General features: G+C 38.9%; 1 protein-coding gene across 1 annotated transcript in view; it reads left to right on the plus strand.

Annotated features, from left to right (window-relative positions):
• ATF6 (activating transcription factor 6) overlaps nt 1-20,302 on the plus strand; it is a gene marked incomplete at its 5' end in the record, with an annotated part of 198,212 nt that overhangs the window by 25,981 nt on the left and 151,929 nt on the right. The window contains 3 exons of the mRNA XM_008685747.2: nt 444-573; nt 1,350-1,553; nt 8,737-8,957. Of these exons, the coding sequence (XP_008683969.2) occupies nt 444-573; nt 1,350-1,553; nt 8,737-8,957 (555 nt within the window). The remainder of the gene's footprint in view (nt 1-443; nt 574-1,349; nt 1,554-8,736; nt 8,958-20,302) is intronic.

The following is a 20,302-nucleotide window of genomic DNA, read 5'->3' on the forward strand; positions in this document are numbered from 1 at the left end:
AAGATTTTATTTATTTATTTGACAGAGATAGCCAGCGAGAGAGGGAACACAAGCAGGGGGAGTGGGAGAGGAAGAAGCAGGCTCATAGCGGAGGAGCCTGATGTGGGGCTCGATCCCATAACGCTGGGATCACGCCCTGAGCTGAAGGCAGGCGCCCAACCGCTGTGCCACCCAGGCGCCCCCAGTGATTCCATCTTTAATACGAGAGGATGACATAGGCATCCTCTGCAATTTGAACTATTTTGCCTCTTGTATTGATGGATAATGTTACTTTATCCATAGTCTCTTAGTACTCAGTACATAAATTTTCTAATATATCACACCTTTGCCTTGAAGTTGTTGTAGAATGTTTATCTGTTTAGGTATGGATCTTGCCTCTCTAAGCCATTTTCTGTTCAAGAATTATATTCCTCTCCATTTGTTCGTATTTTATTTTGCTGCAGGAGGAGTTGGATTTGTCTTCTGCTTCCCAGATGTCTCCCCTTTCCTTATATGGTGAAAGCTCTCATAGTCTCTCCTCAGCAGAGCCACTGAAAGAAGATAAGCCCATCATTGGTCCCAGGAGCAAAACTGGTATGACTCCCATCTCCTGACTTCTGTTCTTTCTAATTTGGACTGAACTTAGGTTCCATTTTTAAAAAGAAAATGTTGGATTAAGTGCATATTTATTAAGCTGGCTTTTTGTTTTTAAAATAGTGGACCTGTCTTCTTTGGTTCTCTTGCCTTTATGGGTAAAAAATGCTTTAAAGTGGATGTAGGCCTCATCATCTTCAGGAGAGAATTCAAAGATTTGGTTAAAGATACTGAATGTGAGGGCCATTTGGGTGTGCCATTTATTACCTCTTAATCTTCAGGCCTTATTCAGTGATTTTAGCTGTTATCCTTTACCAGTTCATATATCTCCTTCCCAAAGCTGCATCATTTTGACCATCAGCGTGGTCAAAAAGGAAGATCTCATTTGACTTCTAAAATAAATAAGTCATGGGGATGTAATGTACAACATGGTGACTATAGTTAATAATACTGTGTTGTATATTTGAAAGTTGCTAAGAGATTAGATCTTACAAGTTTTCATCACAAGAGAAAAATTTGTAACTGTGTGTGGTAGCGTCATGTTTACCCTTGAAATTAATATAACATTATATATATCAATTATACCTCAGAAAAAGGGGTAGACCTCAGATTAAGGACTTTTTTTAGTCCATTAAGGTATAGAGTAGCTGTGCTTAAACTCCAGGTAAGGATAGTTACGTGGAGGTCAAGATAATGTGTCGAAAAGGTACTTAATAGAATCTGTTCTCTAGGAATTGCTTTCACATTGATTTGTGGTTTGTTTGGATTTTCTCCAGAAAATGGACTGACTCCAAAGAAGAAAATTCAGATGAATTCAAAACCTTCAATTCAGCCCAAGCCATTATTACTTCCAGCAGCACCCAAGACTCAGACAAATTCCGGCGTTCCAGCGAAAACCATCATTATTCAGACACTACCCACACTTATGCCATTGGCAAAGCAGCAGCCAATTATCAGCATACATCCTGCTCCCGCTAAAGGTACCTGAGTGGAGTTCGAGGCTGTGTTTATTTAATTGATGGGCACTAAGGCTTGCGTCATGTCATTTGTTTTAACTCAGGTTCTAATTTCTGAGCACTTGCTGTGTGCCAGGAGTTGTCCTTGGTTTTGAGGACGTCGCAGAGATGATGAACATGTGGTTCCTGTCCTGACAAGGGAGATAGCTTCCCAGATTAATTGTATCTGATATTTCTTTTTTCTTACAGTTTTAATTATGAAAACACCTGTCTGTCAGGCTTGTGGTTTTACGTAACTACTTGTAATGAAGAAGAAAATCCAGGAAACTTTCTTGGTGCCATTCTATCCTGAGATGTTTGTGTCCATGAACTCTTGTTTTTGTTTTTTTTTTTCCCATGAACTCGTTTTTAAGGAGAGGTCAGTATGTAAATAACATTACAGGTCTAATAGGTGAGTTTTGGCAATAGGATCAGGCTCTTCGTCTCTGCAGGAGGGGTGGCGTTCTTTAGTAAACATGATCTTGAGTGAGGGCTTTAGGAAGAGATGTGAACTCTTGTCTTCACATAGTTAAGAATGTGTGTGTTTCTATATTTTATCCACCAGATGGCCTCACATACTTGATTCTACACGAATTTTAGTATCAAAAGAACTTCATGTTTGAGGATTTGGTAGTGTAGTGTGCAGATAAAGGAATCGTTTGTACCTGGAGATGTCTTAGGCAGATTATCGGTCATTCTCATACTGATATGTGTACACGGGAGTAAAGGAAAACCTGTTCAGCGTTCTTTCCCTGGATTTAGGACTAGGTCTCTGTGGTACAGATTGTAAACAAATGTTTCTTTTATGGCTATGTTTCCAGCTCTAGATTGTTAATTCATTTCTTTGGAGCAAGGAGATCAAGTTTTAATGAGAGCAGGGTCACAAATTTGATTTCTAGTTACTCTATTAGTTTTGTGTTATTCCAAGGTCACGGACAATATGACATCAATAAAGAGAAGAACTGGGTGGGAGACTGGACAAGTCAGTGAAAATCCATCAAAGTCTACAAAAATCATAGACAAACCTGAAATACATGCCCTTGCTGTACAGGGTCAGAACTGCTGCCTTTTTTATGTGAAACATAGCATTCCTGTAGAAGGGGTGTTCTTGTGGTCTGTGAATGGATGTTAAGTGTTCATGAACTTGAAATAAAATGTAAGATTTATTGTCTATGTGGATTTTTCTCAGGATAGTCTCCAAAACTTTCATCAGGATCTCAAAAGGGTCTGTGTCTTCCCAAAGGCTAAGAATTTAAACTGGCCTCATTATGGTTTCCATAAGCTCTTAAAACACAAGTATAAAGAGCGAAAGCTGGGCATTAATATGACTAGTATGTGAAGCAAAGGGTATTCCTAAGAATTTGCTCTTAGCAGACCATGTTCAAGTGATGGAAGACAAACCATTCTTTTCTGAGCATTTTATCAGGTTCAGAAACTGGAATCATACATTATTCAGAATGTGAGTACCTGCCCATTATCTGAAGATAGTATTTGTGTTTGCTGATACAAGGCACTTGTGTGTTTTTATGGTACAGTCCAGAGAGTTGGTGTTATTATAATATTACAGATTTAAGTGTATGTCTTCCATTTATTTGTAGTGAAGAGGTAGAGGGGAAATACAGGAGAGGCATTTTATAGTTAATCAGTGTAAGTATCAATAGTAAAGATTTTATCATTAAAAAGGGGAAGTAATTGTTACAGAATTAAGTTCAAATTCTCTAACTTGGAAGTAAAGCCCACCGTGGTTTGGCTCCAGTTTAGTTTTCTAACTTTACATTATAATCACTCCTTTTTATAAACCCAACTTCCTCTTCTAGCCCAACCAATCTGGCCACTGTCCCTTGAATTCTCTCGTTTTTCCTAGTTTCTTGGCTCAGACCGTCCTGTCTGCCTGAAACAACTTCTGTAACTAAGCCCTATACATCCATTAAGAGGAGTGCAGGTGAGAGATGAAGAAAGCCTGGTATGTCTGTGAAAATGGAGAGCCAGGATAGAGGGTGCAGAGGTTAAAAAGTGCAGAATTGCAGGCTTAGTGATTGGATGGTTTGAAAGGGGGTAAAGGATGGAGAGGAACATATCCTGTATCTTGGGTTTATTGGGTAGATGATAGTGCAAATCCTTGAAATGGAGGATAGAGGGAAGATAACTTACCCCAGGTCATTCTGCTCCTGAGAGGTGGAGGCAGAACTTGAGCCCGGGTGGTCTGGCTCAGAGTCTGTGTAATTAGTCATGATATTATATTGCCTCTAAAAGAATGTGGAGATGTGCTGCTTGATCTCCAGAATTCTGTCTAATTGGGCAGTTAACATATTTACATAAACAACAGTGACTGTGAGAACTAATGAACTAATAATCCGTGCAGTGCCCTTATGGAAACTGTTGTTATATAGAAATGGAAATTAATAATAAATAATAGCTAACTTTGAAATTCTTATTGTGTGGCAGACACTGTTGTGTTTGAGTGCATTATCTTATTTAATCATTACATAGGCTCTGTGAGGATTGGTACTATTATTGTCTTCATTTTATAGATGAGAAAATTAAGACACAGAGGAATCATTTACCCCAAGTCACACAGCTATAGTATTTTAGACAAAGTAGGCATTCAGTAGGTGTTTGATACATAGTTTGAGTTCTTTGAAGAAAACCGAAAAGGAGGAATGCCTATCATGATCAGTGCGTCATACGTAGAAGTATTTAGCATCGAATCTAGCCGTGTTCCTGTAGTTCCATTAAGGGGGATTTGTATGTAATGTCTAAGAGGATTTTGAGCATGCTGAAATGGATAAACAGCCTTACGGTTGTCCTTTTTGACTGTGTTCCCACTAGGGACAGTAGTCACTGTGCTCAGCTGCTAACTGTTCAAGGCCTGTAACAGTCCTTGGCGTTGCCTTCTGTGATCCGTGGGCATCTGGCAGGTCAGCGTTTAGCAAGTCCCCATGAGAGATTTTCGTTTTCTTGAACACGTTGTAATAAAAGTTTCTCTCCATTCTGTCTTGGACCCAAGCATGCCTCAAATATTTCAAGGATCCTTGATTTAAATGCTAGATGATTTTGGGATAGTTGGGCATCCTGGCATGTTCATTATAGAAAACAGGAGGCAGCAGTGGCCTGGTAGGACTGGGAGCCGCACTGGGTACACAGACCCTGCCTCCATGTTGTCCCATCTCCCTTCCTCCATGAAGCAGTTCTTTCAGCAAGGAGATGGTGGTAACTAGGCAATGGACGGCATTGGCATGTGTTAACTTCAGCTAGAAGTATGATCCTTTCTTTGAAATGTTTAATTCTTTATGTTTACCACTTCCTCTGCTCTTTGGAATAATCCCAAAGTTCACCGAACAGTGTTTCGTTCTAGGATCTTTTTATTGTAATTTTTAAACTGAGAAGATGTGGAACACTCTTCCAATAATGCTCTTCTCCAAGTAGTGGTTTAACTCAGTGGTTCCCACCCTACAGACTGGACCCCAGGGTATGGGTGGTGGGAGTAGTAGCCTTTGGCATTTTGCAAGGCATCTGCAAACCCGTGTATCTGGTAGGTATTTTCTGTAGACTGAATAATTTGTTTTATATGTCTCTGTACTCCTGTTTTTCAAATTTTTGTGGCTATAGTTCAGATTAATAAACTACAAATTTAAATTGTTATTAAGTTGTTATTGTTGTTATTTTTAAGCAGGCTCCATGCCCAGCGTGGAGCCCGGTGTGGGCTTGAACTCATGTCTCTGAGATCAAGATCTGACCTGAGATCAAGAGTCGGGTGCCCGACTGACTAGGCCACCCAGGTGCCCTTGTTACTAAGTTCTTAATAGCCTTTTTTCATGTGTTTTCTCAATCCTGAAACTGAAAGGGCAGCCATGATCATCTTGGGTGACCATGACACTTTTTGATATTAAAGAAGAGTAATCCTATTCAGGGTGGGAGCACTTGGTTTAAGTTTTACATAATAATGAGTATGTCTTCTCATAGTACCAGATTGTACTTTTTTTTTTTTTTAATTTTATTTGAGTGTGCACACGTGTGCAAACGAGCAGGGGTGAGGAGGAGAGCGAGAGAGAATCTCAAGCAGACTCCCTGTTGAGCACGGTGCCCTACACAGGGCTCAATCTCATGACCCTGAGATCGTGACCTGAGCTAAAATCAAGAGTCAGACACTTAACCAATGCAACCACCCAGGCGCCCCCCAGACTGGAATTATTATTTTTTGTGTTATTGAGAAGTAAGTGCTATTAAGAAGCCTCACACTTAGTCATAAGCTTTTTGTTTAATTTATATTTTTATTTGTGTATTTGGCCTAAGCGTATGTATATCTACGTATGAGTCATTTCCTCATTTAAATGTTTTTATTTCATAGAAGTTTTTCTAAGGGAAAAGAAGATAAAAATGTTTAGAGATAATTTTTGTCCAAGTAATTTGTATATATTACAAATCTGTGAAATTACTTTTAGATCTTTCTTGCTAATTTACTGATTTATCTGGGATAAAATGCTATTAACTAAATTCTAGTTTTAGTGTGCTTTTTGAGGCCATCTGAAGCATAAGGACTTTGATTTTATAGAAGTGATTTTTTGTTTTTAAGCTAAGACAGGTATTCTTAACAAACAGGTGTTCTGAAGTATTTAGATTTTTAGTTTTTCTTGCTCCTTTGAAACACTGAGCTGAGTTTTACGTGGGTCATGTTACACTGGCTGGAGGTATAATGCTTTTTTTTTTTCCCTTGAAGAAGAATTATAAATATTTATGTAATTTTAGTTGCTGGTTACTATAGTACCTTTCTTTTGCTAGATAGGCTCAAGCAGCTGTGGATATTGGGGGAGGCTTTCAGCACCTTATAAAATTGGCCAGATCTGAAAGGAAGCATTCAGCAGGCAAGTGAGATTTCTAATAGACCAGAGTTATGAGTTATGAGAGTCTTCTTTAGGTTTATGATACTAATTCTCAGATTAGCATAATTTAAAAAATAATGTTAAATGTGAAGATTAAGAAAAGATTTGGAGACCATTTTGGGTTTGTAGGGGGAGTTGGTATTATCTGCAGACTATTTTAAGTTACAGATTTGTTTCCTGTGTTTGTTCATTGCGAAATCACCTCAAATGGTTTTAATGTTTTTTTAACAAGGGTATTATGAACTACTTTATAAAAATACATATATTTTTAATTGAAGTATAATTAACATACAGTGTTACTAGTTTCAGGTGTACAGTGTATGACTGAACAATTCTGTGCAAGACTCAGTGCTCATCACAATAAGTGTACTCTTTATCCCCTTTGTTTCACCCATCCCCCACCCACCTCCCCACTGGTAACCACCAGTTCTCTTTAAGAGTCTGTTTTTTTAATTTTTTTATTTAATTTTTTATTTTTGTTTCTGTTTTTTTAGAGACAGAGCATAACGGGGCAGTGGGGCAGAGGGTGGCAGAGGGAGAGGGGGAGAGAGAATCCCAAGCAGGCCCCACGCCCAGCTTGGAGCCTGACACAGGACTTATTCTCATTGCCCTGAGATCACGACTGGAGCTGAAATTGAGAGTCTGACGCTTAATTGACTGAGCCACCCAGGTGCCCCCAGAGTCTGTTTTTGTTGTTGTCTCTTTGTTCATTCTTTTTGTTTCTTAAATTCCACAGATAAGTGAAATCATACAGTATTTGTTTTTCTTTGACTTTTTTCACTTAGCCTAATACTCTCTAGATCCATCCACGTTTTTGCAAATGGCAAGATCTCATTCTTTTTTTATGGCTGAATAATATTCCATTGCACATATATACCACATATTCTTTATCCATTTATCAATTAATGGATACTTGGGTTGCATCCATATCTTGGCTTTGGGAAATTTTGCTGGAAGTTTTAACATTTTTTTTTCTTTCTTTTTTTTTTTTATATTTATTTTTTTTAATGATTTTTTATTATATTATGTTAGTCACCATACAGTACATTCCCGGTTTCCGATGTAAGGCTCGATGATTCATTAGTTGTGTATAACACCCAGTGCACCATGCAATACGTGCCCTCCTTACTACCCATCACCAGCCTATCCCATTTCCCCACCCCCCTCCCCTCTGAAGTCCTCAGTTTGTTTCTCATAGTCCATAGTCTCTCATGTTTCATTCCCCCTTCTGATTACCCCCCCTTCTTTATCCCTTTCTTCCCCTACTGATCATTCTAGTTCTTATGTTCCATAGATGAGAGAAATCATATGATATTTGTCTTTCTCTGCTTGACTTATTTCACTTAGCATTATCTCCTCCAGTGCTGTCCATGTTGCAGCAAATGTTGAGAACTCGTTCTTTCTGATAGCTGAGTAATATTCCATTGTATATATGGACCACAACTTCTTAATCCAGTCATCTGTTGAAGGGCATCTCGGCTCCTTCCACGATTTAGCTATTGTGGACATTGCTGCTATGAACATTGGGGTGCATATGGCCCTTCTCTTCACTATGTCTGTATCTTTGGGGTAAACACCCAGTAGTGCAATGGCTGGGTCATAGGGTAGCTCAATTTTTAACTTTTTAAGGGACCTCCACACTGTTTTCCAGAGTGGCTGTACCAACTTGCATTCCCACCAACAATGTAGGAGGGATCCCCTTTCTCCACATCCTCTCCAACAATTGTCTCTTGCCTTGTCTATTTTTGCCATTCTAACTGGCGTAAGGTGGTATCTCAGTGTGGTTTTGATTTGAATGGAAGTTTTAACATTTTTGATATTTGTAGCCCCTGTCCTTCCACATATTGAGTTACTGAATCTCTGTTTATATATTTTTGGTGCTGTATTTCTAAATCCTATTAATTTAAAATATGTGGCTCTCAGTGTTCGGTGTAAAAGTTCATTACTTATAATACGAAAAATACTTCTTAGCACTTACAAATTTCAGCGGTTAATAGAGAAATCTATGTATAACTTAGCGAGTTTGACGTGGATATAGTTGAGAAAAAATGTGTGGAAGTACATTGTTCATGATAACTTCATTGGGAACAGATTTAGTTGGTTTCATTAAAAACAAGACAACAAAAGTCACTGTGCGTGTGTGCTGCTGTTGATTATGTTTTAATTGGTGGTTTTAAATCCCCTCAGTGTCCTCCTCCTGTTGTATCTGTGGAAGAGACCTGATGTTAACACTGTCCTTTGCCACTGGTTATGCACACTCTGACCCCTTTCCTTTTCCTTCACCGCAGGTCCCACCGTGGTGCTCTCCCAGCCTGCCGTCGTACAGCTTCAGGCTCCTGGAGTTCTGCCCTCCTCTGCCCCAGTCCTTGCTGTCGCCGGGGGAGCCTCACAACTACCTAATCACATGGTGAATGTGGTACCGGCCCCCGTGGCAAACAGCCCAGCGAATGGGAAACTTTCGGTGACTAAACCTGTCCTACAAAGTAGCATGAGAAGCGTGGGCTCGGATGTAAGTGTTGAAACTTCGTGCTTTATCATACCTGTTTCAAAAAACAAAACAAAAAACAAAACAAAACAAAAAAAAACAAAGCCCAAACACACCGTTTTGTTTTTATTGCCTTGTTTTTGCTTTTTAAAGTTTGTTATATTGCCTCGGATATTGCCTTGGCAAATTATTACGTTAGAATCTAAGCGAAAAGGTTTTAAAAAGCCTGAAGTTGTTTGATGAAAAGTGACATATGCGTACTTTCCTCTGTAACTCCTTTCAGACCCTCTCCTCACATTCTTCAGGGCCCTCCCCCAACTCAGTCAGACACTAGTATTTTCCAAGACTCTTTCATGGCTCCTGATTGAAATGTTTTTGGCAATTCTCAGGTAGGAGTCTGTAGGCTATTTTTTTGTCAGGGTTTATGTTTACCTTCTCTTTTGACTTATTGAAGGGTTTTCACCACTGCATAATGATGACTTGCTACTCTTAGGAGTTCTGTCTCTTAATGATTAGTTGGTATTTTCCCATCTTTGAAAATCCTCAGATTTTCTAGCATGTCTTAGGGTTTTTTAAATAATTTATAAATCACAGAACGTTTCCTAAGACCTGTCTTCCTTAAAGCCAGTTATAACATTTACCAGCTAACTCTTGCTTTCTTTAAAAGTGATATACAAATGTCTCATGTTATGTATTAAGTAGTAATTGAATATTATGGGCCTGAAGTTTAATGAAATTAAAGTCAAATGATCATTCTAACAGTGGATCTCTTAAATTGTTCCTGGGAAGGCAAACCCATATGTGTTTTCTTTTCTTTTTTTTTTTTTTTTAAAGATTTTATTTATTTATGTGACAGAGAGCCAGCCAGCGAGAGAGGGAACACAGCAGGGGGAGTGGGAGAGGAAGAAGCAGGCTCCCAGCGGAGGAGCCTGATGTGGGGCTCGATCCCACAACGCCGGGATCACGCCCTGAGCCGAAGGCAGATGCTTTAATGACTGCGCTACCCAGGCGCCCCCCCATATGTGTTTTCTTTAAAATAAAAGTAGATGTTACTGGTTGTTAATATTGCTACTCTACCTTTTCTTTAGGTATTGCAAAATACTTCTAAAATTTTATGAGTTATTAAGGTTATTGCAATACTATCTGATCTACCATAATTTATTAACTAGCATGTTAGTAGCCCAGTAGTGCAATTGCTCCACTGTTGCATAAACGCAACTAAGTAATCTCAATCAGCAATATTTTGAAGACCCATAACAAAGGAATATTATCTGATGAAAGCAGAACATTGAAGATCTTTGATAATTCCCATAGTTTATATAGGTTTTGAAAACAGGGTGTACCCAGACATGGAAGAAAATTAGTGTCAGACGAGAATAGACATAGATAGTACTGGGTTAGCCTTGACTGTCAATGTTTGTTTATTTTGAGGACTAGAGAAGGTTAAGCATAGTGCTTATGGCATAATAGGCACTAATACACAGTAATGTGCTTCAGTTGAGGATGAAATGATGTGATGCTGAGATTTGCTTAAAATACTCTGGGGCAGGGAGTGAGGAGCACAGGATGTAGGAAACAAGATTGACAAAATGTTGATAATCATCAAAATTGGGTGTAATCTTTCTGTCCTTTGGTGTGTGGGAAAATTAAGTAAATGACAAAAGTCCAAAAATATCCCATGCTATTTTTGATAAAAAAGTTATACAGGCAATAAAAGAAAGGGTGTGCTTTTCATAGGAGACTGAGACAGCTAAAAATGATGAAAGAGAGTATTTTAAAAATGATCTTTTAAAATTTCCTTTGAATCCTCTTTAAATTGTGAATTTGAATGGTTCTTCTATGATACTCCCAAACGGAACTAGCAATAGAAAATACTAGAGTTGTGTCTTTAAAAGATGCATCTGTTTTTATGGGAGAGCTTGAGAGCGTGCACACTCACGCGGGAGGGGGGGGGCACAAAGTGAGAGAGAGAGAGAATATCAGGCAGACTCCCCACCAAGCATGGAGCCCAATGCAGGGCTCGATGCCATCACCCTGAGATCATGACCCAAGCTGAAATCAAGAGTTAGACGCTCCACTGCCTGAGCCACCCAGGTGCCCCTCAAAGTTGTCTTTATATCATGTTAAGACATTTAAAATATTTGTTATGAAATATCTTAGACATGAAAAAAGGTAAAGACTAATTAGAACTTAAAAATATATAGACCAACAGTATGTCACAGTTGTTAAATTATTCACATAGTATTCGTCTGTATTCATGGCCTTCTAACATCCGATCGTGGGGCAGTCCAGAGGCATGTGGCTGGGATCGGGAAGATGTCTTGAAACTATGTCCTAGGTAGAGGAATGGTTTAAGGGTTGGAATGACTCCATAAAGTGAAAAAGAGAACACAGAACATAGGTCTGGGAGCTGATTATAGGATATGAATGTTGACGTGTGGAAAACAGGATGATTGTTCTGGGTTATTCAAGAGGACTCAGCTAGAAAAGGCAGGTACATTATAGAAAGGGTTCTTCTGATCCTAAAATTCTTTGATCGGGTCGTTGCATCTAAAAACAGAAGGAAGGGGACGCCTGGGTGGCTCAGTCAGGTAAGCGTCTGCCTTTAGCTCAGATCATGATCCCAGGCTCCTGGGATCGAGTCCTGCATTGGAGGGAGCCTGTCTCTCCTTCTCCTTCCCGCTCTCCGAGCTGCTTGTAGTCTCTCTGTGTGTCTCTCTCTCTGACAAATAAGTAAGATCTTTAAAAAAAAAAAAAAAGGCAGGAGGAGGCCTTTTCTTCTTTTTTCTTCTAGGCTAATATCTGAATAATGAGCATCTTAATGTTGGGACTCATCACTGTATTCTGCTGACCCACTTTGTAATCTCTAAACATTTCAGTTAATTATTTGTTGACCAATTAGTCAGACATTCGCTATAACTTCTTTGGTGTGAAAGACCATGTTTGTTCTGCTCTTGCATCTTTAAGAGTGCTCTGTAAATTTGGTGAGTAATTTACTGATGAAGTCTCAGTCAACATTGAACTGGGGAATGTGTGAGATGCAAAGGTATAGGACCAGCAGGTATGCTCTTTTTTTTTTTTTTTTTAGCAATTTTATTGGCTAGCGTTGTTACTACTTAACAGAATTTAGAGTTGACAGTATTATAGAAGAAAGATTTCACATTCTGTGTGTCTAGTGCAAGATACCTAAAGGTGATTAGAATAAATTTTCTAGTCAACCTGCATTGAGGTTTTGTGCTTATTTTTCCTTGGCGAGCACATCAGGAAGTGAGCCAGGCCTTTTCAGTATGAGTTTTCTGGTAGAGGTTTTGACTTAATGTTTATTTCAAGTAAAGAAACATCAGTCTGTCCTATCAGCTGGCCAAGCCGCTCAGGAACCCAAAGTAAATTTGTTCCAGAAGGAGCTGCAGGAAACTTTGATCTGCTGGTATAGTCTCCTGTGTTAGTAACTTGGTTGACCTTAATAATGCATGTGTTTGTTAGACTCAAGTCCTATTAAATTATGATAAATTTGAAGTAGTATAAATTTCTGATTCAAAATGGCCAAAAAGAAAAATTTTTCATTATGTGCTTTTTGTGCTTTTAAACCAGAAGCCTGGTGAAGAAGCTGTAATTCAGCAAAAGAAAGCATATCAGTCTTTTGTGGCTTTATAATGCTGACCTGGCTTCTTTTTTCTTACCTTTTTTGTTCTTTTGTTTGGCTAGTCTCACTCTCTAGAGGCCTGCTACTGCCCTAAGTGGCGTTTTTTGCATACCATATTCTGCAAACTGCATTAAGTGCCACATTTTCTGTTATGAAACAGTTTGCCTGGTTCAAATTATAATCTCACTCTTCCTGCCTTTTGCTGGTAAATCTGTTCTGTTTAACTCTTGGAAACCTCACTTAAGTTTTCAAGAAATATGGTTGGTTTTTGGCTCTGATCATGATGGAAAAAATGAACATGGTCTCTCATTTCAGTGTAGAAATTCTGTTATGCAGTTTCTTAGTAAAAGGCACTCCTGGAACTGCAAAGTTGCCTTCATAGGAGAGGGTGCTTATCTTTCTTTAAAGGTTTATTGAATGTTGCCAGACATCAAACCAAGGACTTGAAAGCAAGCAGTCTGTTTAAGTCTGCATTGCTGTAACTACTACTCCCTACACATCATAATTCCATAAAATTCATGAAACATTATGGCCCTGGTTTTAGGGCTGTGGAGTTACATTGTTGTAGTTATTTTGTTTGGGATAAAAGACCAGGAAAAAAAAAAGTGGTGAAATTTTATTCTCTGTCCTCCACAGTGGGCCAAGGTGGACCAAAAACCCTTAATGGAAGTCAATAGGTGATAAAAATGTAAGGAACATGATCAGGAGCTAGGTCACGATTAGGAATATCAGATGGGAGGCTGATCAGGCTCTGCTGACAGGAGGCCTCAGGCCTTCGTCTCAGCCCTTTGACCCCATGGAACATCTTACAAACCCTCTATTACCTTGCACTCTTTCTGATTCTTTACTTAGTGACCTTGCTCCCTCCCATCCTGGTCCCTATCCTTTGGGAATCCCTGTCCTGGTCACTAAAGCCATCATGAGAAGCTGGGTGCCGGCATTTTCGGCAGATTTCCACCTGCCTGCAGGTATTAGATATAGTGTGAAGGGGATTCCTCTGGCATACCGAACTGGAACTTTCTTACTTCTTTTCTCTAGAGACAGTGTTACACAGTTAGGCTCAAGATTCCAGGTATTGCTAGTACAGTGAGCATGGAGGTGATGTGATCTGGGCCCAGACGGGGCCAGTGCACACAGTGTTCCTTTATGGCAGTACGGGAGTGCTGAGCTTTGGGAGTCTAGCACTTTTACAGCAAGCAATGAGCAAGTTGCCTCATTGTCCAGAGGAAGACATTACCTCATCTCTCAAGGTTTTTTCCTGGAAACACAGCCCTGAGAAGGGCCTGGGTAAAGAGTGGTTAGGGCCTTGTATTCTTGGCATGCCCAGGAAGACATATAGTAGCAGGACTCCCAAGAGACCCCTAGAGAAGTATCTTTCAAGAAAAAATGCATCTAAAATAATTTTTTACAGTGCAAAGTAACATAGAGAAACTCTTAGGAAAATGGAGAGTGCCTGCTTTCTGTTTCGGGAAAAAAAAAGCATTGTTTCTAATGACACTTAAGCTGCTTATTTTATCTGTAACACCCAAGAATAGATCCTCTGTTAGGTCCAAGTGTGAGCTGAATATCCATCCTTAAATGATGTGGGCAGCTAGATCTAAGAAGATAAATAATGAATAGATACTTTTTAGTGACTAGATTCTTTAACAACAAAGACTTTGAGGTCATGATATTTCTTAGGCTTTAAAGTAGAGGAATCCATCAGAACACATTCAACAGGAAGGATTTGGAGGCCTGAAAAGCTATCCAGATTTTAGTAAAATATTACTTCTGTGCTGATTACTTTTCTGGCTTTGCTGCTACCAGGGACTCTGCAAATCAAAGAAAAACAGACTTTGTTCAAATACTTGTAGTTTCTCTTTAGATGGAAGTTTGGGGCTTCTAAAAATTTATCTTGAATAAGGACTTTGGCAAGTAATTTCATTTGTGGTTACAGTAGCTTTGGAAAGGGAAGTGAATAGAAGGTGGTTTTATTCCCCCTCCAGGTTGTATTGCATTAGGTTAGATTTATGTCCAGGCAACTGGAGCATTCTTTGTTCTTTGTTTTTCAGTTTGGTATCTTGATAAGGTTAATAAATAATTATTTTTAAAGGGATGCCGATTTCTATCTTAATAAATAATTAACACTTAATTCTCTTTTCCCTCATTTCCCTTCCTACAGCCTATCCCTGGAGACAGTCCTCCCATGCCCCAAATGCTTTATAGCCACTCAGTCCCCCTGCCCAGAAGCAGTCATTGTCACTCGTTTTTTGGTGCATTTTTCCTGAGACAGTTACTTAATATATTAGTATTTGTAGTTTTACCTGTTTACCTGTTTTACAGAAACAGTAATGAGCATGTCCATTCTGTCCTGTACCTTGCTTTTCTCATTTGGTATATCTTAGGAAACTCTCCGTATCAGTACATAAAAAATTTTCTTATTCCTTTTACAGCTTTGTGGTAGTCTTTTTCATAAGGGGTGTCATAATTTTATAAGATTTTTGCAGTTTTTTTTCTCTGTAAGCTTTCCTCCACCAAGTAACTGGTACTTACTTAGTTTTGTTTATGTGTGGGTATATCTGTAGGAGAAATTCCTAGAACTGAAATGAGAGTCAGAAGGTAGGTAGCTTTTCAGTATTGATAGATATTGTCAAACGGCCCGCCGTCGGGGTAGTAGCCGTGTGAGAGTGCCGGTCACGGGGCTTCCCGGAGGAGTTTGTGGAGAGCGTCTTCACGGACAGTTCCCCTTTTCCTCACGTCACCCCTTTCCTTGCATAATTGTTCATAATACTGGGTTATGAGCATTTGTCTGCAGAGAGAGTCTGTAGCTGCCCATGTAATTTTTTTTTAATAGCTTGTTGAGATAAAATTCACACAGCATAGAGTTCACCCTTATAAAAATAAAATTTAGTGGTTTTCAGTATATTCATAGAGTTGTGCTGCCATCACTGCTATCTAATTCCAGAATGTTCTCATCACCTGAAAATAAGCTCCATACCCCTTAGCAGTCATTCCTATTCAGATCTTCTCCCCAGCCCTTGGCAACCACTAATCTGCCTTCTGTTTGTATGAAATTGCCTGTTCTGGACATTTCATGTCAATAGAATTATATAGTGTGGCCTTTTGTGTATGACTGCTTTTACTTAGCATAATGTTTTTCAAGGTCCATTCATATCATAACATGTATCAGTACTTACTCCTTTTTATGGCCAAATAATTTCCCATTGTTTGGCTAGATGGCGTTTTGGATTAGCCATTTATCAGTTAATGGAGATTTGGGTAGTTTCCACTTTTTGGCTATTAAGAATAATGCTGCTTTGAACATTCATGTATAAATTTTCATAGTCTTTTTGAAACCTTTTTTAATATAGAGAGTATTTACAAGTTAGTGAGAAAATGCAAGTTAACCCGACTATGAAATGGACAAAATATGTGAATAGATAATTCGCAGAAGAGGATGGCAGGTTTTTCAATGAAAGTATCAATGGCTATATATTTTGAAGGGGTATGCCCTCTGAAAGATTACTATTCTAGAATATGGGAAAGAATATTAATTATTAATAGAAGAGAAGTTTTGGTTAAAGATGATATTCAAGGATTAAAAGTGTTATGGTTAAAATTTTCTGTGGCTCTTATCTCCGCTTGCTATTATGAGTTCTAAAGAAAAGTATCTGTCTGTCTTTCTTGTATGCACTGCAGCCTTGTAAGAGTGTGTGTGTGTACATGTGTATTAGACTTTGTATGTGGTAATAATGTCAGATATTTAAAAGTTACAGAAACAGAAGTCCTCCAGACAGCGCCCATGTACCTTCACCCATTAACCTGTTATCATTTTACCCTATCTGCTTTATTACTGCTGTCTCTCCACACACATACTCCGTTTTTTCCCCCAAACTGTTGTAAAGTTACATACCTTATAGTCCTTTACCACTAATATTTCACTGTGTATTTTTTCAGAATAGGGATATTCTCCTCCATACCCACAGTACAGTTTTCAACTTTGTTAATTTCATTTGTAAAATACTGTAATCCACTGTCAGTATTACAGTTTTGTCAGTTGACCTGGTAATATCCTTTATTGAATTTTTTCCCTTCCAATATAGAACCCAGTCTAGGACCAGATACTGTAGTTAGTTGTCTCTTTAGCTTCTTTTAATCTGGAATATTTCCGCAGTCTTTGTCTTTTTGATGCTTTAGACAAATTTGGCTCTTTTCTAATATGGTTGTGTTTTGTTTTTTTTTTAAGATTTATTTATTTTAGAGGAAGAGAGTGTGTGAGCAGGGTAGGGGGAGAGGCAGAAGGAGAGAGAGAGAATCCTCAAGCAGACTTCCCGCTGAGGGCAGAGCCCGATGTAGGGCCCAATCTCAGGACCCTGAGGTCATGACCTGAGCTGAAATCACGAGCCGGCCACTTAATTGACTGAGCCACCCAAGTGCCCCTCTAATACAGGTTTTTGTTTATTTTTTTTTAAGATTTTATTTATTTGTCAGAGAGAGAGCACAAGCAGGGGGAGCGGCAGGCAGAGCAGGCAGAGGGAGAAGCAGACTCCTCGCTGAGCAAGGAGCCCAACACAGGACTTGATCTCAGGACCCTGGGATCATGACCTGAGCTGAAGGCAGCCGCTTAATCGAACAAGCCACCCAGGCGTCCCCTGTAATATAGTTTTAATAAGTACTTCACATTCATACTGGATTATAAATCATTTATTTTTACATAGCTCTATTTGATTCTCACAGAATCCTTGTAAAGTGGGTGATATTTATTCCCATTTCACGTGAAAGGAGTCAGTTGGTTAGGTATTTTAGCCAAGGCCATATTGCTGAGCTGGCTGATATTGATAAAGTGGTGTGTGCCACACTTGTCTAAGTGCATGACTCACAGATACTTGCTTTAAACCTCCTGACAGCCCTTTGAGGTGAGGTGAATGAGAACCCTGGTACACATAGGGTAGGGAGCAGACTGAGGGGTCTCAGAGGAGTGTGAATTAGCTTTTTATTCTTAGGTTGTTTTTCTGCTCTGCAGCGATTAAATGTGATTTCCAGATTTTGTCTGGGTTCATTTTTGTCTTTGCTTTTGTTTTTATTATGTAATGTTAGTCACCATACAGTATGTTTTTGTTTTTTAAGTCATTTTTAAAGTTTAAAATCTGAAAATAGGAGCTGGGGTGCAGGCAGATAATTTCAATATTGCTTTAGTTGCACAGTTTCTCTGAACAGCTGTGAGGCACATTGGTGATGGAGTTAAGAATTTTTGTCTCCTCACTCAATTTAGTCATAGCTGTAGGGTATTTCTTTTTACTGACACTTACGTGTTTATGGTACATTATAGTTGACAGAGACCCCCACGGCCATGAGTTGTGTAATCCTCACGCCAGTCCTTTGACCTGCTCCAGCTGAGTTGGGATTCAGGTCCAGGCCTTGTCTTGGTCCAGTGCTGCTGTCACTACTCTGTGCTCCATGAATGGGGCTTTACTTTCAAGGCAGCCCTGATTCAGTGCAAACTTCAAATTACCTATGTCTTGAAACTCGCTTCTCCCTTTTCTCCCCCTCTACAAATGTATTCTCTTTATTTTTAAAGATTTTCAGCAGGTGGTTTTAAGTCTTGAAAAACAAAGTATAAGGGCCGACCTTATATGAACAATTTGGTGATCTCAAATAAAATTTACAGCAAAGTTAAGCTCATCTGTATTTTGTGACGCAGTAGTCCTTACTGGGATATGTGGCAGTTCAGCATACTTGTTCAGCATCAGGACTGGAACCATTTTGGTTTTGGATGGAATAAGAGGATTAATGGGATGGATCTCAAGTTTTTGCCCACAGTCCACAGTAAGAAATGTGTTTTACGTCTTTCTTAACACAATCTAGTGAGACAGTAAGCTCTTGCTACATAGAAAGCATTCCGTTTTCTTTTATTCCATCCTCTCCTTTTCTGTCAATTTTTTTAAGGCTCTTGTGATCCACTGAATTTATCATACTACTTGATATTGGGTTATAATAGTTCTAAAAACACTATTCTGGTCTAACTCTCTGTATTACTGTGTAAATAGGCCCCAGGAGAAGAAATGATTCTTCTAAGATCTTTCGGTTAATTCATTGCAGTGCTGAAATAAGAATTAAGGTCACCCAACTTCGACTGTTGCATTGTGTTCTAATGACTTAAATTGCTATTACTCTTTTTTTAAGTAGGCTCCAGTGTGGGGCTTGAACTCATGACCCTGAGATCGAGACCTGAGCCGAGATCCAGAGTCAGACGCTTAACTGACTGAGCCACCCAGGAGCCCCTAAATTACTGTGACTCTTATGTAGCTGCCCCAAGTATTTCTAGGGACATAGGAAGCAGAGGAATCATTAACTGAAGGCACAGGAAACTGCTCTGAGGGCCCTTTCGTGATCCTTGTGCATAGGACTTTGTTCATTCTTTAGGAGGCTGTGCCCCACAGTGTGGCTTTCCTGAGCGCATCTGGTGGATACTCCTGCCTTTGCGTCTCTGCCAGTTGTTCTCTGCACTCAGAACTAAGATTGAATGAGGGAGCCTGGACCTACAGTCTAGGAGGGATTTTGTCTATTATCCTTTCTCACTCAGGAAATCACACTACATGCTCAAAGGCATTCTTCATTAAAAAAAAAAAATACTTTGGAGGGTGAAGATTATTTCCTTGACTCTGCCAATTAAATGGCTCACGTTGCCCGTAAGGAGGCTTCTTTAATTTTTGTTGACTAGGAACTGGGTATAACACACACCCGCATAATAGTAGAAAGACTAAAATAAAATTTTGGCTTTCTGTCATGAGATTTGAGAAGAGTACAGGTAGTCTAAGTGGAGATTTCCCCTTTTCTGTTTATTTATTTATTTATTTTTTAAAGATTTATTTATTTATTTATTAGACAGAGACAGCCAGCGAGAGAGGGAACACAAGCAGGGGGAGTGGGAGAGGAAGAAACAGGCTCCTAGCGGAGGAGCCTGATGTGGGGCTCGATCCCGGAACGCCAGGATCACGCCCTGAGCTGAAGGCAGACGCTTAATGACTGCGCCACCCAGGCGCCCCTCCCCTTTTCTGTTTTAAACCATTTTCTGAGAAAAAGGGAGTATTATTTTTTTGATGATTTTTTTTTTAGTTTTAAGTAATCTCTATACCCAACATGGGGCTCAAACCCAAAACTCTGAGATAAAGAGTTGCTTGCTCTGCCAACTGAGCCAGCTGGGTGCCCCCAAAAAGGGAGTATTCGTAAGATTCGTGAGAGAAATCAAACTAAAATACTTAATTTATTTGAATATTTAAAATAAGATTGCCACAAATTAAATTTGCTAATGATTTTACTGTATTTTTTAGACTGTATTTATAAATATATTTACTGTGATATACAGTATGTTATACTGTATGTTATATAAATATGTTATATAAATTAGAAATGTGTAAGAAGATTTACTTTCTTTGTCTTTTAAGTCAATTTCAGATAGTTTCAGTTTTTATGTAATGGAAAAATTGGTTTGTCTGATAAGAAGTTAATCAGTGACAGTTTCTGCTTTGTATATTAGTTTAGAGATTCAGTGAAATAAGAATTAGAACTGAGAGAATGGTATGTAGTAAACCAGTGTTTCATTCATAGTTATCAGTACTTGATCTGGCTTGAGTTCATGTGAGATGTTGTAATGTATTTCTTAGCATTAAAATATCCTATTTTAATATCTTTGATTTATAGTCATACAGAACTTTGAAGTTCATTTCTTAGCAACGTCACAGAGTCA

This window comes from Ursus maritimus, unplaced genomic scaffold, assembly GCF_017311325.1.
Source record: "Ursus maritimus isolate PB19 unplaced genomic scaffold, ASM1731132v1 scaffold_2, whole genome shotgun sequence".
Lineage (NCBI taxonomy): Eukaryota > Metazoa > Chordata > Mammalia > Carnivora > Ursidae > Ursus > Ursus maritimus.